Source organism: Nerophis ophidion, linkage group LG19, assembly GCF_033978795.1.
Source record: "Nerophis ophidion isolate RoL-2023_Sa linkage group LG19, RoL_Noph_v1.0, whole genome shotgun sequence".
NCBI lineage: Eukaryota > Metazoa > Chordata > Actinopteri > Syngnathiformes > Syngnathidae > Nerophis > Nerophis ophidion.
Window position 1 is genome coordinate 40465962 of NC_084629.1, and position 14577 is coordinate 40480538.

General features: G+C 46.2%; 1 protein-coding gene across 2 annotated transcripts in view; it reads left to right on the forward strand.

Annotated features, from left to right (window-relative positions):
• Positions 1-14577, forward strand: part of abca12 (ATP-binding cassette, sub-family A (ABC1), member 12) — a 195721-nt gene that overhangs the window by 83174 nt on the left and 97970 nt on the right. For both annotated transcript variants that reach the window (XM_061879994.1, XM_061879995.1), the window contains 5 exons: positions 4772-4933; positions 4995-5190; positions 12099-12238; positions 13211-13330; positions 13394-13484. In XM_061879994.1, the coding sequence (XP_061735978.1) occupies positions 4772-4933; positions 4995-5190; positions 12099-12238; positions 13211-13330; positions 13394-13484 (709 nt within the window). The remainder of the gene's footprint in view (positions 1-4771; positions 4934-4994; positions 5191-12098; positions 12239-13210; positions 13331-13393; positions 13485-14577) is intronic.

Genomic DNA, 14577 nt, shown 5'->3' on the forward strand with positions numbered 1-14577 from the left:
AAGTGGGAGTCTGTGCTGTCGGCAAAGTAACCGTGTAATACTCTTCCATATCAGTAGGTGGCAGCAAGTAGCTAAGGGCTTTGTACATGGTTTGTGGTGAACACAAAATGCAGATTATGGTGGGAGGCAGTGTGCAGGTAAAAATGTATCTAATGCTTAAACAAAGAAAAAGTGTTTGCTGCTAAGAAAAAGGCAGTGCAGCTTAAGGAAGGCTGTGGTAAATGAAACTAAGTAAACAAAAAACGACTGCTGGACGACAGCAAAGACTTACAGCGTGCGGAGCAGACGGCGTCCACAAAGTACGTAAGAACATGACATGACAATCAATGTCCACACAAAGAAGGATGGAAACTACTGAAATAGTCTTGCTAAAAGAAAGCAGGTGCGGAGAATAGCGCTCAAGGAAGACATGGAACTGCTACAGGAAAATACCAACAAGACAGATAATCAATCAATCAATCAATCAATGTTTACTTATATAGCCCTAAATTACAAGTGTCTCAAAGGGCTGCACAAGCCACAACCACATTCTCGGCTCAGATCCTACATCAGGGCAAGGAAAAACTCAACCCAATTGGATAACAATGGATCTAACATAATAGTGTGAGAGTCCAGTCCATAGTGGATCTAACATAATTGTGTGAGAGTCCAGTCCATAGTGGATCTAACATAATTGTGTGAGAGTCCAGTCCATAGTGGATCTAACATAATAGTGTGAGAGTCCAGTCCATAGTGGATCTAACATAATAGTGAGAGTCCAGTCCATAGTGGATCTAACATAATTGTGTGAGAGTCCAGTCCATAGTGGATCTAACATAATAGTGGGAGTCCAGTCCATAGTGGATTTAACATAATAGTGTGATAGTCCAGTCCATAGTGGATCTAACATAATAGTGAGAGTCCAGTCCATAGTGGATCTAACATAATAGTGTGAATGTCCAGTCCATAGTGGATCAAACATAATAGTGAGAGTCCAGTCCATAGTGGATCTAATGTAATAGTGTGAGAGTCCAGTCCATAGTGGATCAAACATAATAGTGAGAGTCCAGTCCATAGTGGATCTAGTTAATAGTTTGAGAGTCCAGTCCTCCATAGTGGATCAAACATAATAATGAGAGTCAAGTCCATAATGGATCTAACATAATAGTCTGAGAATCCAGTCCATAGTGGATCTAACATCATATTCTGAGAATCCAGTCCATAGTGGATCAAACATAATAGTGAGAGTCCAGTCCATAGTGGAACTAACATAATAGTGAGAGTCCAGTCCATAGTGGATCTAGTTAATAGTGTGAAAGTCCAGTCCATTGTGGATCTAACATAATAGTGTGAGAGTCCAGTCCATAGTGGATCTAACATAATTGTGTGAGAGTCCAGTCCATAGTGGATCTAACATAATAGTGGGAGTCCAGTCCATAGTGGATTTAACATAATAGTGTGATAGTCCAGTCCATAGTGGATCTAACATAATAGTGAGAGTCCAGTCCATAGTGGATCTAACATAATAGTGTGAATGTCCAGTCCATAGTGGATCAAACATAATAGTGAGAGTCCAGTCCATAGTGGATCTAATGTAATAGTGTGAGAGTCCAGTCCATAGTGGATCAAACATAATAGTGAGAGTCCAGTCCATAGTGGATCTAGTTAATAGTTTGAGAGTCCAGTCCTCCATAGTGGATCAAACATAATAATGAGAGTCAAGTCCATAATGGATCTAACATAATAGTCTGAGAATCCAGTCCATAGTGGATCTAACATCATATTCTGAGAATCCAGTCCATAGTGGATCAAACATAATAGTGAGAGTCCAGTCCATAGTGGAACTAACATAATAGTGAGAGTCCAGTCCATAGTGGATCTAGTTAATAGTGTGAAAGTCCAGTCCATTGTGGATCTAACATAATAGTGTGAGAGTCCAGTCCATAGTGGATCTAACATAATTGTGTGAGAGTCCAGTCCATAGTGGATCTAACATAATAGTGTGAGAGTTCAGTCCATAGTGGATCTAACATAATAGTGAGAGAGTCCAGTCCATAGTGGATCTAACATAATAGTGTGAGAGTCCAGTCCATAGTGGATCTAACATAATAGTGAGAGAGTCCAGTCCATAGTGGATCTAACATAATAGTGTGAGAGTCCAGTCCATAGTGGATCTAACATAATAGTGAGAGAGTCCAGTCCATAGTGGATCTAACGTAATAGTGTGAGAGTCCAGTCCATAGTGGATCAAACATAATAGTGAGAGTCCAGTCCATAGTGGATCTAGTTAATAGTTTGAGAGTACAGTCCTCCATAGTGGATCAAACATAATAATGAGAGTGAAGTCCATAATGGATCTAACATCATATTCTGAGAATCCAGTCCATAGTGGATCAAACATAATAGTGAGAGTCCAGTCCATAGTGGATCTAGTTAATAGTTTGAGAGTACAGTCCTCCATAGTGGATCAAACATAATAATGAGAGTGAAGTCCATAATGGATCTAACATCATATTCTGAGAATCCAGTCCATAGTGGATCAAACATAATAGTGAGAGTCCAGTCCATAGTGGATCTAACATAATAGTGTGAGAGTCCAGTCCATAGTGGATCTAACATAATTGTGAGAGTCCAGTCCATAGTGGATCTAGTTAATAGTGTGAAAGTCCAGTCCATAGTGGATCTAACATACTATATTGAGAGTCCAGTCCATAGTGGATCTAACCTAATATAGTGAGAGTCCAGTCCATAGTGGATCTAACATAATAGTGTGAGAGTCCAGTCCATAGAGGATCAAACATGATATTGAGAGTCCAGTCCATAGTGGATCTAACATAATAGTGAGAGTCCAGTCCATAGTGGATCTAACATAATAGTGAGAGAGTCCAGTCCATAGCTGATCCAACATAATAGTGAGAGTCCAGTCCATAGTGGATCCAACATAATAGTGAGAGTCCAGTCCAAGGTGGATCTAACATAATAGTGTGAGAGTCCAGTCCATAGTGGATCTAACATAATAGTGGGAGTCCAGTCCATAGTGGATTTAACATAATAGTGTGATAGTCCAGTCCATAGTGGATCTAACATAATAGTGAGAGTCCAGTCCATAGTGGATCTAGTTAATAGTTTGAGAGTACAGTCCTCCATAGTGGATCAAACATAATAATGAGAGTGAAGTCCATAATGGATCTAACATCATATTCTGAGAATCCAGTCCATAGTGGATCAAACATAATAGTGAGAGTCCAGTCCATAGTGGATCTAACATAATAGTGAGAGTCCAGTCCATAGTGGATCTAACATAATTGTGTGAGAGTCCAGTCCATAGTGGATCTAACATAATTGTGAGAGTCCAGCCCATAGTGGATCTAGTTAATAGTGTGAAAGTCCAGTCCATAGTGGATCTAACATACTATATTGAGAGTCCAGTCCATAGTGGATCTAACCTAATATAGTGAGAGTCCAGTCCATAGTGGATCTAACATAATAGTGTGAGAGTCCAGTCCATAGAGGATCAAACATGATATTGAGAGTCCATAGTGGATCTAACATAATAGTGAGAGTCCATTCCATAGTGGATCTAACATAATAGTGAGACAGTCCAGTCCATAGTGGATCTAACATAATAGTGAGAGTCCATTCCATAGTGGATCCAACATAATAGTGTGAGAGTCCAGTACATAGTGGATCTAACATAATAGTGAGAGTCCAGTCCATAGCTGATCTAACATAATATTCTGAGAGTCCAGTCCATAACGGATCAAACATAATGTGAGAGTCCAGTCCATACTGGATCTAGTTAATAGTTTGAGAGTACAGTCCTCCATAGTGGATCAAACATAATAGTGTGAGAGTCAAGTCCATAATGGATCTAATATAATAGTCTGAGAATCCAGTCCATAGTGGATCAAACATAATAGTGAGAGTCCAGTCCATAGTGTATCTAGTTAATAGTGTGAAAGTCCAGTCCATAGTGGATCTAACATAATATTGAGAGTCCAGTCCACAGTGGATCTAACATAATATTCTGAGAGTCCAGTCCATAGCGGATCAAACATAATAGTGAGAGTCCAGTCCATAGTGGATCGAGTTAATAGCGTGAAAGTCCAGTCCTCCATAGTGGGGCTGGCAGTAGATCACTTTGAGTGGACACAGGTCAGCAGCACAGAGACATCCCCAACTGATGCACAGATGAGTGGTCCACCTTGGGTCCTGACTTTGGACAGCTAGTGCCTCATCTGTGGTCACCGAATCTGTGCCCCCCCACCCACCCACCTCTCCTCCGTGGAGGGGGGGCAGAGCAGAAAAGAAATGGCAGATCAACTGGTCTATTTAAAGGCTAGGGTATAAAAATGAGTTTTAAGATGGGACTTAAATGCTTCTACTGAGGTAGCGTCTCTAACTGTTACTGCTAGAACATTCCAGAGTACTGGAGCCCCGATAGAAAACACTCTATAGCCCGCAGACTTATTTTGGGGCTCTGGTAATCTGGAAATAGGAGCGCAAGACAAGAAGTAAAACACTACACAGAGGAAAAGAGGAAACAACTCCAAATAAGTCAGGGGGTGACAGTACTTTGAGACAAGAGCTGTAGTGTTTGGTCATGGTTTGAAGTCTTATCCAACACTTGCCAGAACAACTTTTTACTCTCGATATCGGCTGCGGATGTTTCATTCTTTAAAGTGGTGGTGGGCGTCCACGTTATTTCAATGGAAAAAAATGTGGCTTGGATGAAAAGAATTGAAAAAAGACTGCTTTAGCGCATGCTACATGGGAGCTATCTCTGTTTCAGGTGCTGCTGTCGCAGGAAATCCAGAGCCTGCTGGGACTTATGTTTGGACTGGTGGACAACATCCTCAACCTGATGACTACTTATCTCCCTGAAATTGATCAGCTGCGAAATTATATGGTTTCCCTTGAAAGCCTCAACCTGGGGGTCGAGGACTTGCGCCGAGTGCGTGGTAACAAGTCAGTGGTGCCCACGACTGTATTCTAACCGGCTGCTTTCTACCCAGGCTTCCAGCGGCATCAGACACGGCGTCTCACTCAGAACTTCATTCGTCACACTCTCTCGGGCCATGTGCAGTAAAGGAGTCATGGCTCTTTTTGGAATGGCCGCACTTCCCATCCAGTTAGATTCCGTCCCGTCCTTCCCTGACAGCGACAAGAGGAACGAGATGATTGACAGGTTTAAGATCCCGCGGAATGCAAGTAGGTTGACAAGGCTGGCTGGGACTCGAACACTTTCTGTCAGGTTTAAGCACCAAAGTATCAGCAAGAAATCAGGCAGACACACAGTTCAATTTAGCTCATGAGGAGAACGCATGGCGCTGCGCACTCAGCTACAGTCTCAGCCTACGCTCTGAGGAACAGCCCATGCGCTCCCCTATTTATTCAGTTTGGGAGTTCCCTAGTTACATTTGCTGAGGCTGCTTCTGAAGGGAGAAGTCACACATCATGTGAGCAGCTCAGTACGCACAATACGTGATTTTTCAGAACGGAATGTGCTGGGGGGCTTGTGATTGCGCCCTGTCTCTGTTTTGTCTGCCCACTATGCCTTAACACTTTCTGTCAGGTTTAAGCACCAAAGTATCTATTAAAAAGAACAAGAAGCAAGAAATCAGGCAGACACACAGTTCAATTTAGTTCATGAGGAGAAAGCGTGGCGCTGCGCACTCAGTTACAGTCTCAGCCTACGCTCTGAGGAACAGCCCATGCGCTCCCCTATTTATTCAGTTTGGGAGTTCCCTAGTTACATCGCTGAGGCTGCTTCTGAAGGGAGAAGTCACACATCATGCGAGCAGCTCAGTACGCACAATACGTGATTATTCAGAACGGAATGTGCCGGGGGCCTTGTGATTGCGCCCTGTGTCTGTTTTGTCTGCCCGCTATGCCTTAACACTTTCTGTCAGGTTTAAGCACCAAAGTATCAGCAAGAAATCAGGCAGACACACAGTTCAATTTAGCTCATGAGGAGAACGCATGGCGCTGCGCACTCAGTTACAGTCTCAGCCTACGCTCTGAGGAACAGCCCATGCGCTCCCCTATTTATTCAGTTTGGGAGTTCCCTAGTTACGTCGCTGATGCTGCTTCTGAAGGGAGAAGTCACACATCATGCGAGCAGCTCAGTACGCACAATACGTGAGTATTCAGAACGGAATGTGCCGGGGGCCTTGTGATTGCGCCCTGTGTCTGTTTTGTCTGCCCGCTATGCCTTAACACTTTCTGTCAGGTTTAAGCACCAAAATATCTATTAAAAAGAACAAGAAGCAAGAAATCAGGCAGACACAAAGTTCAATTTTGCTCATGAGGAGAACGCATGGCGCTGCGCACTCAGTTACAGTCTCAGCCTACGCTCTGAGGAACAGCCCATGCGCTCCCCTATTTATTCAGTTTGGGAGTTCCCTAGTTACATTCGCTGAGGCTGCTTCTGAAGGGAGAAGTCACACATCATGCGAGCAGCTCAGTACGCACAATACGTGATTATTCAGAACGGAATGTGCTGGGGGCTTTGTGATTGCGCCCTGTGTCTGTTTTGTCTGCCCGCTATGCCTTAACACTTTCTGTCAGGTTTAAGCACCAAAGTATCTATTAAAAAGAACAAGAAACAAGAAATCAGGCAGACACACAGTTCAATTTAGCTCATCAGGAGAACGCATGGCGCTGTGCACTCAGTTACAGTCTCAGCCTACGCTCTGAGGAACAGCCCATGCGCTCCCCTATTTATTCAGTTTGGGAGTTCCCTAGTTACATTCGCTGAGGCTGCTTCTGAAGGGAGAAGTCACACATCATGCGAGCAGCTCAGTACGCACAATACGTGATTATTCAGAACGGAATGTGCCGGGGGCCTTGGGATTGCGCCCTGTCTTTGTTTTGTCTGCCCGCTATGCCTTAACACTTTCTGTCAGGTTTAAGCACCAAAGTATCAGCAAGAAATCAGGCAGACACACAGTTCAATTTAGCTCATGAGGAGAAAGCATGGCGCTGCGCACTCAGTTACAGTCTCAGCCTACGCTCTGAGGAACAGCCCATGCGCTCCCCTATTTATTCAGTTTGGGAGTTCCCTAGTTACATTCGCTGAGGCTGCTTCTGAAGGGAGAAGTCCCACATCATGCGGGCAGCTCAGTACGCACAATACGTGATTATTCAGAACGGAATGTGCCGGGGGCCTTGTGATTGCGCCCTGTCTCTGTTTTGTCTGCCCGCTATGCCTTAACACTTTCTGTCAGGTTTAAGCACCAAAGTATCTATTAAAAAGAACAAGAAGAAAGAAATCAGGCAGACACACAGTTCAATTAAGCTCATGAGGAGAACGCATGGCGCTGCGCACTCAGTTACAGTCTCAGCCTACGCTCTGAGGAACAGCCCATGCGCTCCCCTATTTATTCAGTTTGGGAGTTCCCTAGTTACATTCGCTGAGGCTGCTTCTGAAGGGAGAAGTCACACATCATGCGAGCAGCTCAGTACGCACAATACGTGATTATTCAGAACGGAATGTGCCGGGGGCCTTGTGATTGCGCCCTGTCTCTGTTTTGTCTGCCCGCTATGCCTTAACATTTTCTGTCAGGTTTAAGCACCAAAGTATCTATTAAAAAGAACAAGAAGAAAGAAATCAGGCAGACACACAGTTCAATTAAGCTCATGAGGAGAACGCATGGCGCTGCGCACTCAGTTACAGTCTCAGCCTAAGCTCTGAGGAACAGCCCATGCGCTCCCCTATTTATTCAGTTTGGGAGTTCCTTAGTTACATCGCTGAGGCTGCTTCTGAAGGGAGAAGTCACACATCATGCGAGCAGCTCAGTGCGCACAATACGTGATTATTCAGAACGGAATGTGCCGGGGGCCTCGTGATTGCGCCCTGTCTCTGTTTTGTCTGCCCGCTATGCCTTAACACTTTCTGTCAGGTTTAAGCACCAAAGTATCAGCAAGAAATCAGGCAGACACACAGTTCAATTTAGCTCATGAGGAGAACGCATGGCGCTGCGCACTCAGTTACAGTCTCAGCCTACGCTCTGAGGAACAGCCCATGCGCTCCCCTATTTATTCAGTTTGGTAGTTCCCTATTTACATTCGCTGAGGCTGCTTCTGAAGGGAGAAGTCACACATCATGCGAGCAGCTCAGTGCGCACAATACGTGATTATTCAGAACGGAATGTGCCGGGGGCCTCGTGATTGCGCCCTGTCTCTGTTTTGTCTGCCCGCTATGCCTTAACACTTTCTGTCAGGTTTAAGCACCAAAGTATCTATTAAAAAGAACAAGAAACAAGAAATCAGGCAGACACACAGTTCAATTTAGCTCATGAGGAGAACGCATGGCGCTGTGCACTCAGTTACAGTCTCAGCCTACGCTCTGAGGAACAGCCCATGCGCTCCCCTATTTATTCAGTTTGGGAGTTCCCTAGTTACATCGCTGAGGCTGCTTCTGAAGGGAGAAGTCACACATCATGCGAGCAGCTCAGTACGCACAATACGTGATTATTCAGAACGGAATGTGCCGGGGGCCTTGTGATTGCGCCCTGTGTCTGTTTTGTCTGCCCGCTATGCCTTAACACTTTCTGTCAGGTTTAAGCACCAAAGTATCAGCAAGAAATCAGGCAGACACACAGTTCAATTTAGCTCATGAGGAGAACGCATGGCGCTGCGCACTCAGTTACAGTCTCAGCCTACGCTCTGAGGAACAGCCCATGCGCTCCCCTATTTATTCAGTTTGGGAGTTCCCTAGTTACGTCGCTGATGCTGCTTCTGAAGGGAGAAGTCACACATCATGCGAGCAGCTCAGTACGCACAATACGTGAGTATTCAGAACGGAATGTGCCGGGGGCCTTGTGATTGCGCCCTGTGTCTGTTTTGTCTGCCCGCTACGCCTTAACACTTTCTGTCAGGTTTAAGCACCAAAATATCTATTAAAAAGAACAAGAAGCAAGAAATCAGGCAGACACAAAGTTCAATTTTGCTCATGAGGAGAACGCATGGCGCTGCGCACTCAGTTACAGTCTCAGCCTACGCTCTGAGGAACAGCCCATGCGCTCCCCTATTTATTCAGTTTGGGAGTTCCCTAGTTACATTCGCTGAGGCTGCTTCTGAAGGGAGAAGTCACACATCATGCGAGCAGCTCAGTACGCACAATACGTGATTATTCAGAACGGAATGTGCTGGGGGCTTTGTGATTGCGCCCTGTGTCTGTTTTGTCTGCCCGCTATGCCTTAACACTTTCTGTCAGGTTTAAGCACCAAAGTATCTATTAAAAAGAACAAGAAACAAGAAATCAGGCAGACACACAGTTCAATTTAGCTCATCAGGAGAACGCATGGCGCTGTGCACTCAGTTACAGTCTCAGCCTACGCTCTGAGGAACAGCCCATGCGCTCCCCTATTTATTCAGTTTGGGAGTTCCCTAGTTACATTCGCTGAGGCTGCTTCTGAAGGGAGAAGTCACACATCATGCGAGCAGCTCAGTACGCACAATACGTGATTATTCAGAACGGAATGTGCCGGGGGCCTTGGGATTGCGCCCTGTCTTTGTTTTGTCTGCCCGCTATGCCTTAACACTTTCTGTCAGGTTTAAGCACCAAAGTATCAGCAAGAAATCAGGCAGACACACAGTTCAATTTAGCTCATGAGGAGAAAGCATGGCGCTGCGCACTCAGTTACAGTCTCAGCCTACGCTCTGAGGAACAGCCCATGCGCTCCCCTATTTATTCAGTTTGGGAGTTCCCTAGTTACATTCGCTGAGGCTGCTTCTGAAGGGAGAAGTCCCACATCATGCGGGCAGCTCAGTACGCACAATACGTGATTATTCAGAACGGAATGTGCCGGGGGCCTTGTGATTGCGCCCTGTCTCTGTTTTGTCTGCCCGCTATGCCTTAACACTTTCTGTCAGGTTTAAGCACCAAAGTATCTATTAAAAAGAACAAGAAGAAAGAAATCAGGCAGACACACAGTTCAATTAAGCTCATGAGGAGAACGCATGGCGCTGCGCACTCAGTTACAGTCTCAGCCTACGCTCTGAGGAACAGCCCATGCGCTCCCCTATTTATTCAGTTTGGGAGTTCCCTAGTTACATTCGCTGAGGCTGCTTCTGAAGGGAGAAGTCACACATCATGCGAGCAGCTCAGTACGCACAATACGTGATTATTCAGAACGGAATGTGCCGGGGGCCTTGTGATTGCGCCCTGTCTCTGTTTTGTCTGCCCGCTATGCCTTAACATTTTCTGTCAGGTTTAAGCACCAAAGTATCTATTAAAAAGAACAAGAAGAAAGAAATCAGGCAGACACACAGTTCAATTAAGCTCATGAGGAGAACGCATGGCGCTGCGCACTCAGTTACAGTCTCAGCCTAAGCTCTGAGGAACAGCCCATGCGCTCCCCTATTTATTCAGTTTGGGAGTTCCTTAGTTACATCGCTGAGGCTGCTTCTGAAGGGAGAAGTCACACATCATGCGAGCAGCTCAGTGCGCACAATACGTGATTATTCAGAACGGAATGTGCCGGGGGCCTCGTGATTGCGCCCTGTCTCTGTTTTGTCTGCCCGCTATGCCTTAACACTTTCTGTCAGGTTTAAGCACCAAAGTATCAGCAAGAAATCAGGCAGACACACAGTTCAATTTAGCTCATGAGGAGAACGCATGGCGCTGCGCACTCAGTTACAGTCTCAGCCTACGCTCTGAGGAACAGCCCATGCGCTCCCCTATTTATTCAGTTTGGTAGTTCCCTATTTACATTCGCTGAGGCTGCTTCTGAAGGGAGAAGTCACACATCATGCGAGCAGCTCAGTGCGCACAATACGTGATTATTCAGAACGGAATGTGCCGGGGGCCTCGTGATTGCGCCCTGTCTCTGTTTTGTCTGCCCGCTATGCCTTAACACTTTCTGTCAGGTTTAAGCACCAAAGTATCTATTAAAAAGAACAAGAAACAAGAAATCAGGCAGACACACAGTTCAATTTAGCTCATGAGGAGAACGCATGGCGCTGTGCACTCAGTTACAGTCTCAGCCTACGCTCTGAGGAACAGCCCATGCGCTCCCCTATTTATTCAGTTTGGGAGTTCCCTAGTTACATCGCTGAGGCTGCTTCTGAAGGGAGAAGTCACACATCATGCGAGCAGCTCAGTGCGCACAATACGTGATTATTCAGAACGGAATGTGCTGGGGGCCTTGTGATTGCGCCCTGTCTCTGTTTTGTCTGCCCGCTATGCCTTAACACTTTCTGTCAGGTTTAAGCACCAAAGTATCTATTAAAAAGAACAAGAAACAAGAAATCAGGCAGACACACAGTTCAATTTAGCTCATGAGGAGAACGCATGGCGCTGTGCACTCAGTTACAGTCTCAGCCTACGCTCTGAGGAACAGCCCATGCACTCCCCTATTTATTCAGTTTGGGAGTTCCCTAGTTACATTCGCTGAGGCTGCTTCTGAAGGGAGAAGTCCCACATCATGCGAGCAGCTCAGTACGCACAATACGTGATTATTCAGAACGGAATGTGCCGGGGGCCTTGTGATTGCGCCCTGTGTCTGTTTTGTCTGCCCGCTATGCCTTAACACTTTCTGTCAGGTTTAAGCACCAAAGTATCTATTAAAAAGAACAAGAAACAAGAAATCAGGCAGACACACAGTTCAATTTAGCTCATGAGGAGAACGCATGGCGCTGTGCACTCAGTTACAGTCTCAGCCTACGCTCTGAGGAACAGCCCATGCGCTCCCCTATTTATTCAGTTTGGGAGTTCCCTAGTTACATTCGCTGAGGCTGCTTCTGAAGGGAGAAGTCACACATCATGCGAGCAGCTCAGTGCGCACAATACGTGATTATTCAGAACGGAATGTGCCGGGGGCCTTGTGATTGCGCCCTGTCTCTGTTTTGTCTGCCCGCTATGCCTTAACTTCGTTGAGGTCCTGGTTCGTCCTTGTCTGTTAGCAAGGCTGAAAGACAGAAAACGACTGCGGCGAGGCAACTTCCTCATATGCGGTGGAGAGATAACAAGTTGTGTGCCCCTGCACGAGACAGAAAAAGTACAGCTTGAGCACAATAGATAACGAGAGCAACGGCCTTTAAGCATAAGAGTTGTGTGATAACTTACATATAATTATTGTAACACTTCTTAATAATCAATGTTGTCTTGGTAGCCCCCTACTGTACCAACTTGTACCTGGACATGGTGAGCACCACGGGGGGAGCCATTGCCTGGGCCTTCCTCAAACCAATGCTGATGGGGAAAATCCTCTACACACCTGACACACCTGTGACCAGGGCCATCATGGAGAAGGTATCCAATAGATCCACCGGAGCAGGGCTGTCCAAAATGCCTCCTGGGAGCCATTTGTGGCCCGCAACCTGTTTTGTTTACTGGCCTGTGATGGATTGTACAGACCAATCAAACACACATTTCAACCAAAGGAAGAGAAAGTTCATGGGCATTGGGTGCTCAAAGTACTCACTTGTAGTTATTCTTCTTCCATTTTCGAGGTAGAAATCAAATGGTCAATCTATATGTTAAATCTAAATGTTTAATGCGTCGAAATATTTATGTTAAACTTTGATTAGGGAAGAGATCTTGCCCCAAGTGGAGGAATTCAAGTACCTCGGAGTCTTGTTCACCAGTGAATGAAGAGTGGATCGTGAGATCGACATGTGGCGTCTTCAGTAATGCGGACGCTGTATCGATCCGTTGTGGTGAAGAAGGAGCTGAGCCGGAAGGCAAAGCTCTCAATTTACCGGTCCATCTACGTTCCCATCCTCACCTATGGTCATGAGCTTTGGGTCATGACGGAAGGGACAAAAACTTGGGTACAAGTGTGCCAAATGAGTTTGGGTCCCTCCCTTAGAGATAGGGTGAGAAGCTCTGCCATCCGGGAGGAACTCAAAGTTCGTCCACATGGAGAGGAGCCAGATGAGGTGGTTCGGGCATCTGGTCAGGATGCCACCCGAACGCCTCCCTAGGGAGGTGTTTAGGGCACGTCCAACCGGTAGGAGGCCACGGGGAAGACCCAGGACACGTTGGGAAGACTATGTCTCCCGGCTGGCCTGGGAATGCCTCGGGATCCCCCGGGAAGAGCTAGACGAAGTGGCTGGGGAGAGGGAAGTCTGGGTTTCCCTGCTTAGGCTGTTGCCCCCGCGACCCGACCTCGGATAAGCAGAAGAAGATAGATGGATGGATGTTAAAATTTTAATTTTAATGGATTATTTGTATTGTGTGTGGAGAAGATGAATTGTTAGATGTTGATGCAAACGTCCACAGGCCAACAGGACCCTGCAGGAGTTTGCCAACCTGAAGACACACTCGGACCAATGGCTTCAGTCCTCAGACTACATCCTCCAGTCCGCACAAGTACTATCCCAGACCTTGCCCATGCTGAAGGTAAGAGTCCGCTCTCCACCAGAACCAAACTGGAGACTGAATCGCCTTCTTGTGCTTGTCCAGTCCTCCTTGTCCAACGCCTTTGTGAGGAACTTCCTGGAGGTGCAGACGGACATCGATGTCAACAAAATGAGGCAGACGCTCAACAGCTTCTGTGAGTCATGGTCTCCAACGTTCTCACCTCACTTATCTCCAACGTTCTCACCTCACTTATCTCCAACGTTCTCACCTCACTTATCTCCAACGTTCTCACCTCACTTATCTCCAACGTTCTCACCTCACTTATCTCCAACGTTCTCACCTCCCTTATCTCCAACGTTCTCACCTCACTTATCTCCAATGTTCTCACCTCACTTATCTCCAACGTTCTCACCTCACTTATCTCCAACGTTCTCACCTCACTTATCTCCAACGTCCTCACCTCACTTATCTCCAACGTTCTCACCTCACTTATCTCCAACGTCCTCACCTCACTTATCTCCAACGTTCTCACCTCCCTTATCTCCAACGTCCTCACCTCACTTATCTCCAACGTTCTCACCTCACTTATCTCCAACGTTCTCACCTCCCTTATCTCCAACGTTCTCACCTCACTTATCTCCAACGTTCTCACCTCACTTATCTCCAACGTTCTCACCTCACTTATCTCCAACGTTCTCACCTCACTTATCTCCAACGTCCTCACCTCACTTATCTCCAACGTTCTCACCTCCCTTATCTCAAACGTCCTCACCTCACTTATCTCCAACGTTCTCACCTCACTTATCTCCAACGTCCTCACCTCACTTATCTCCAACGTTCTCACCTCACTTATCTCCAACGTTCTCACCTCACTTATCTCCGTCCTCACCTCACTTATCTCCAACGTTCTCACCTCACTTATCTCCAACGTCCTCACCTCACTTATCTCCAACGTTCTCACCTCACTTATCTCCAACGTTCTCACCTCACTTATCTCCAACGTCCTCACCTCACTTATCTCCAACGTTCTCACCTCACTTATCTCCAACGTTCTCACCTCACTTATCTCCAACGTCCTCACCTCACTTATCTCCAACGTTCTCACCTCCCTTATCTCCAACGTCCTCACCTCACTTATCTCCAACGTTCTCACCTCCCTTATCTCCAACGTTCTCACCTCACTTATCTCCAACGTTCTCACCTCACTTATCTCCAACGTTCTCACCTCACTTATCTCCAACGTTCTCACCTCACTTATCTCCAACGTTCACACCTCACTTATCTCC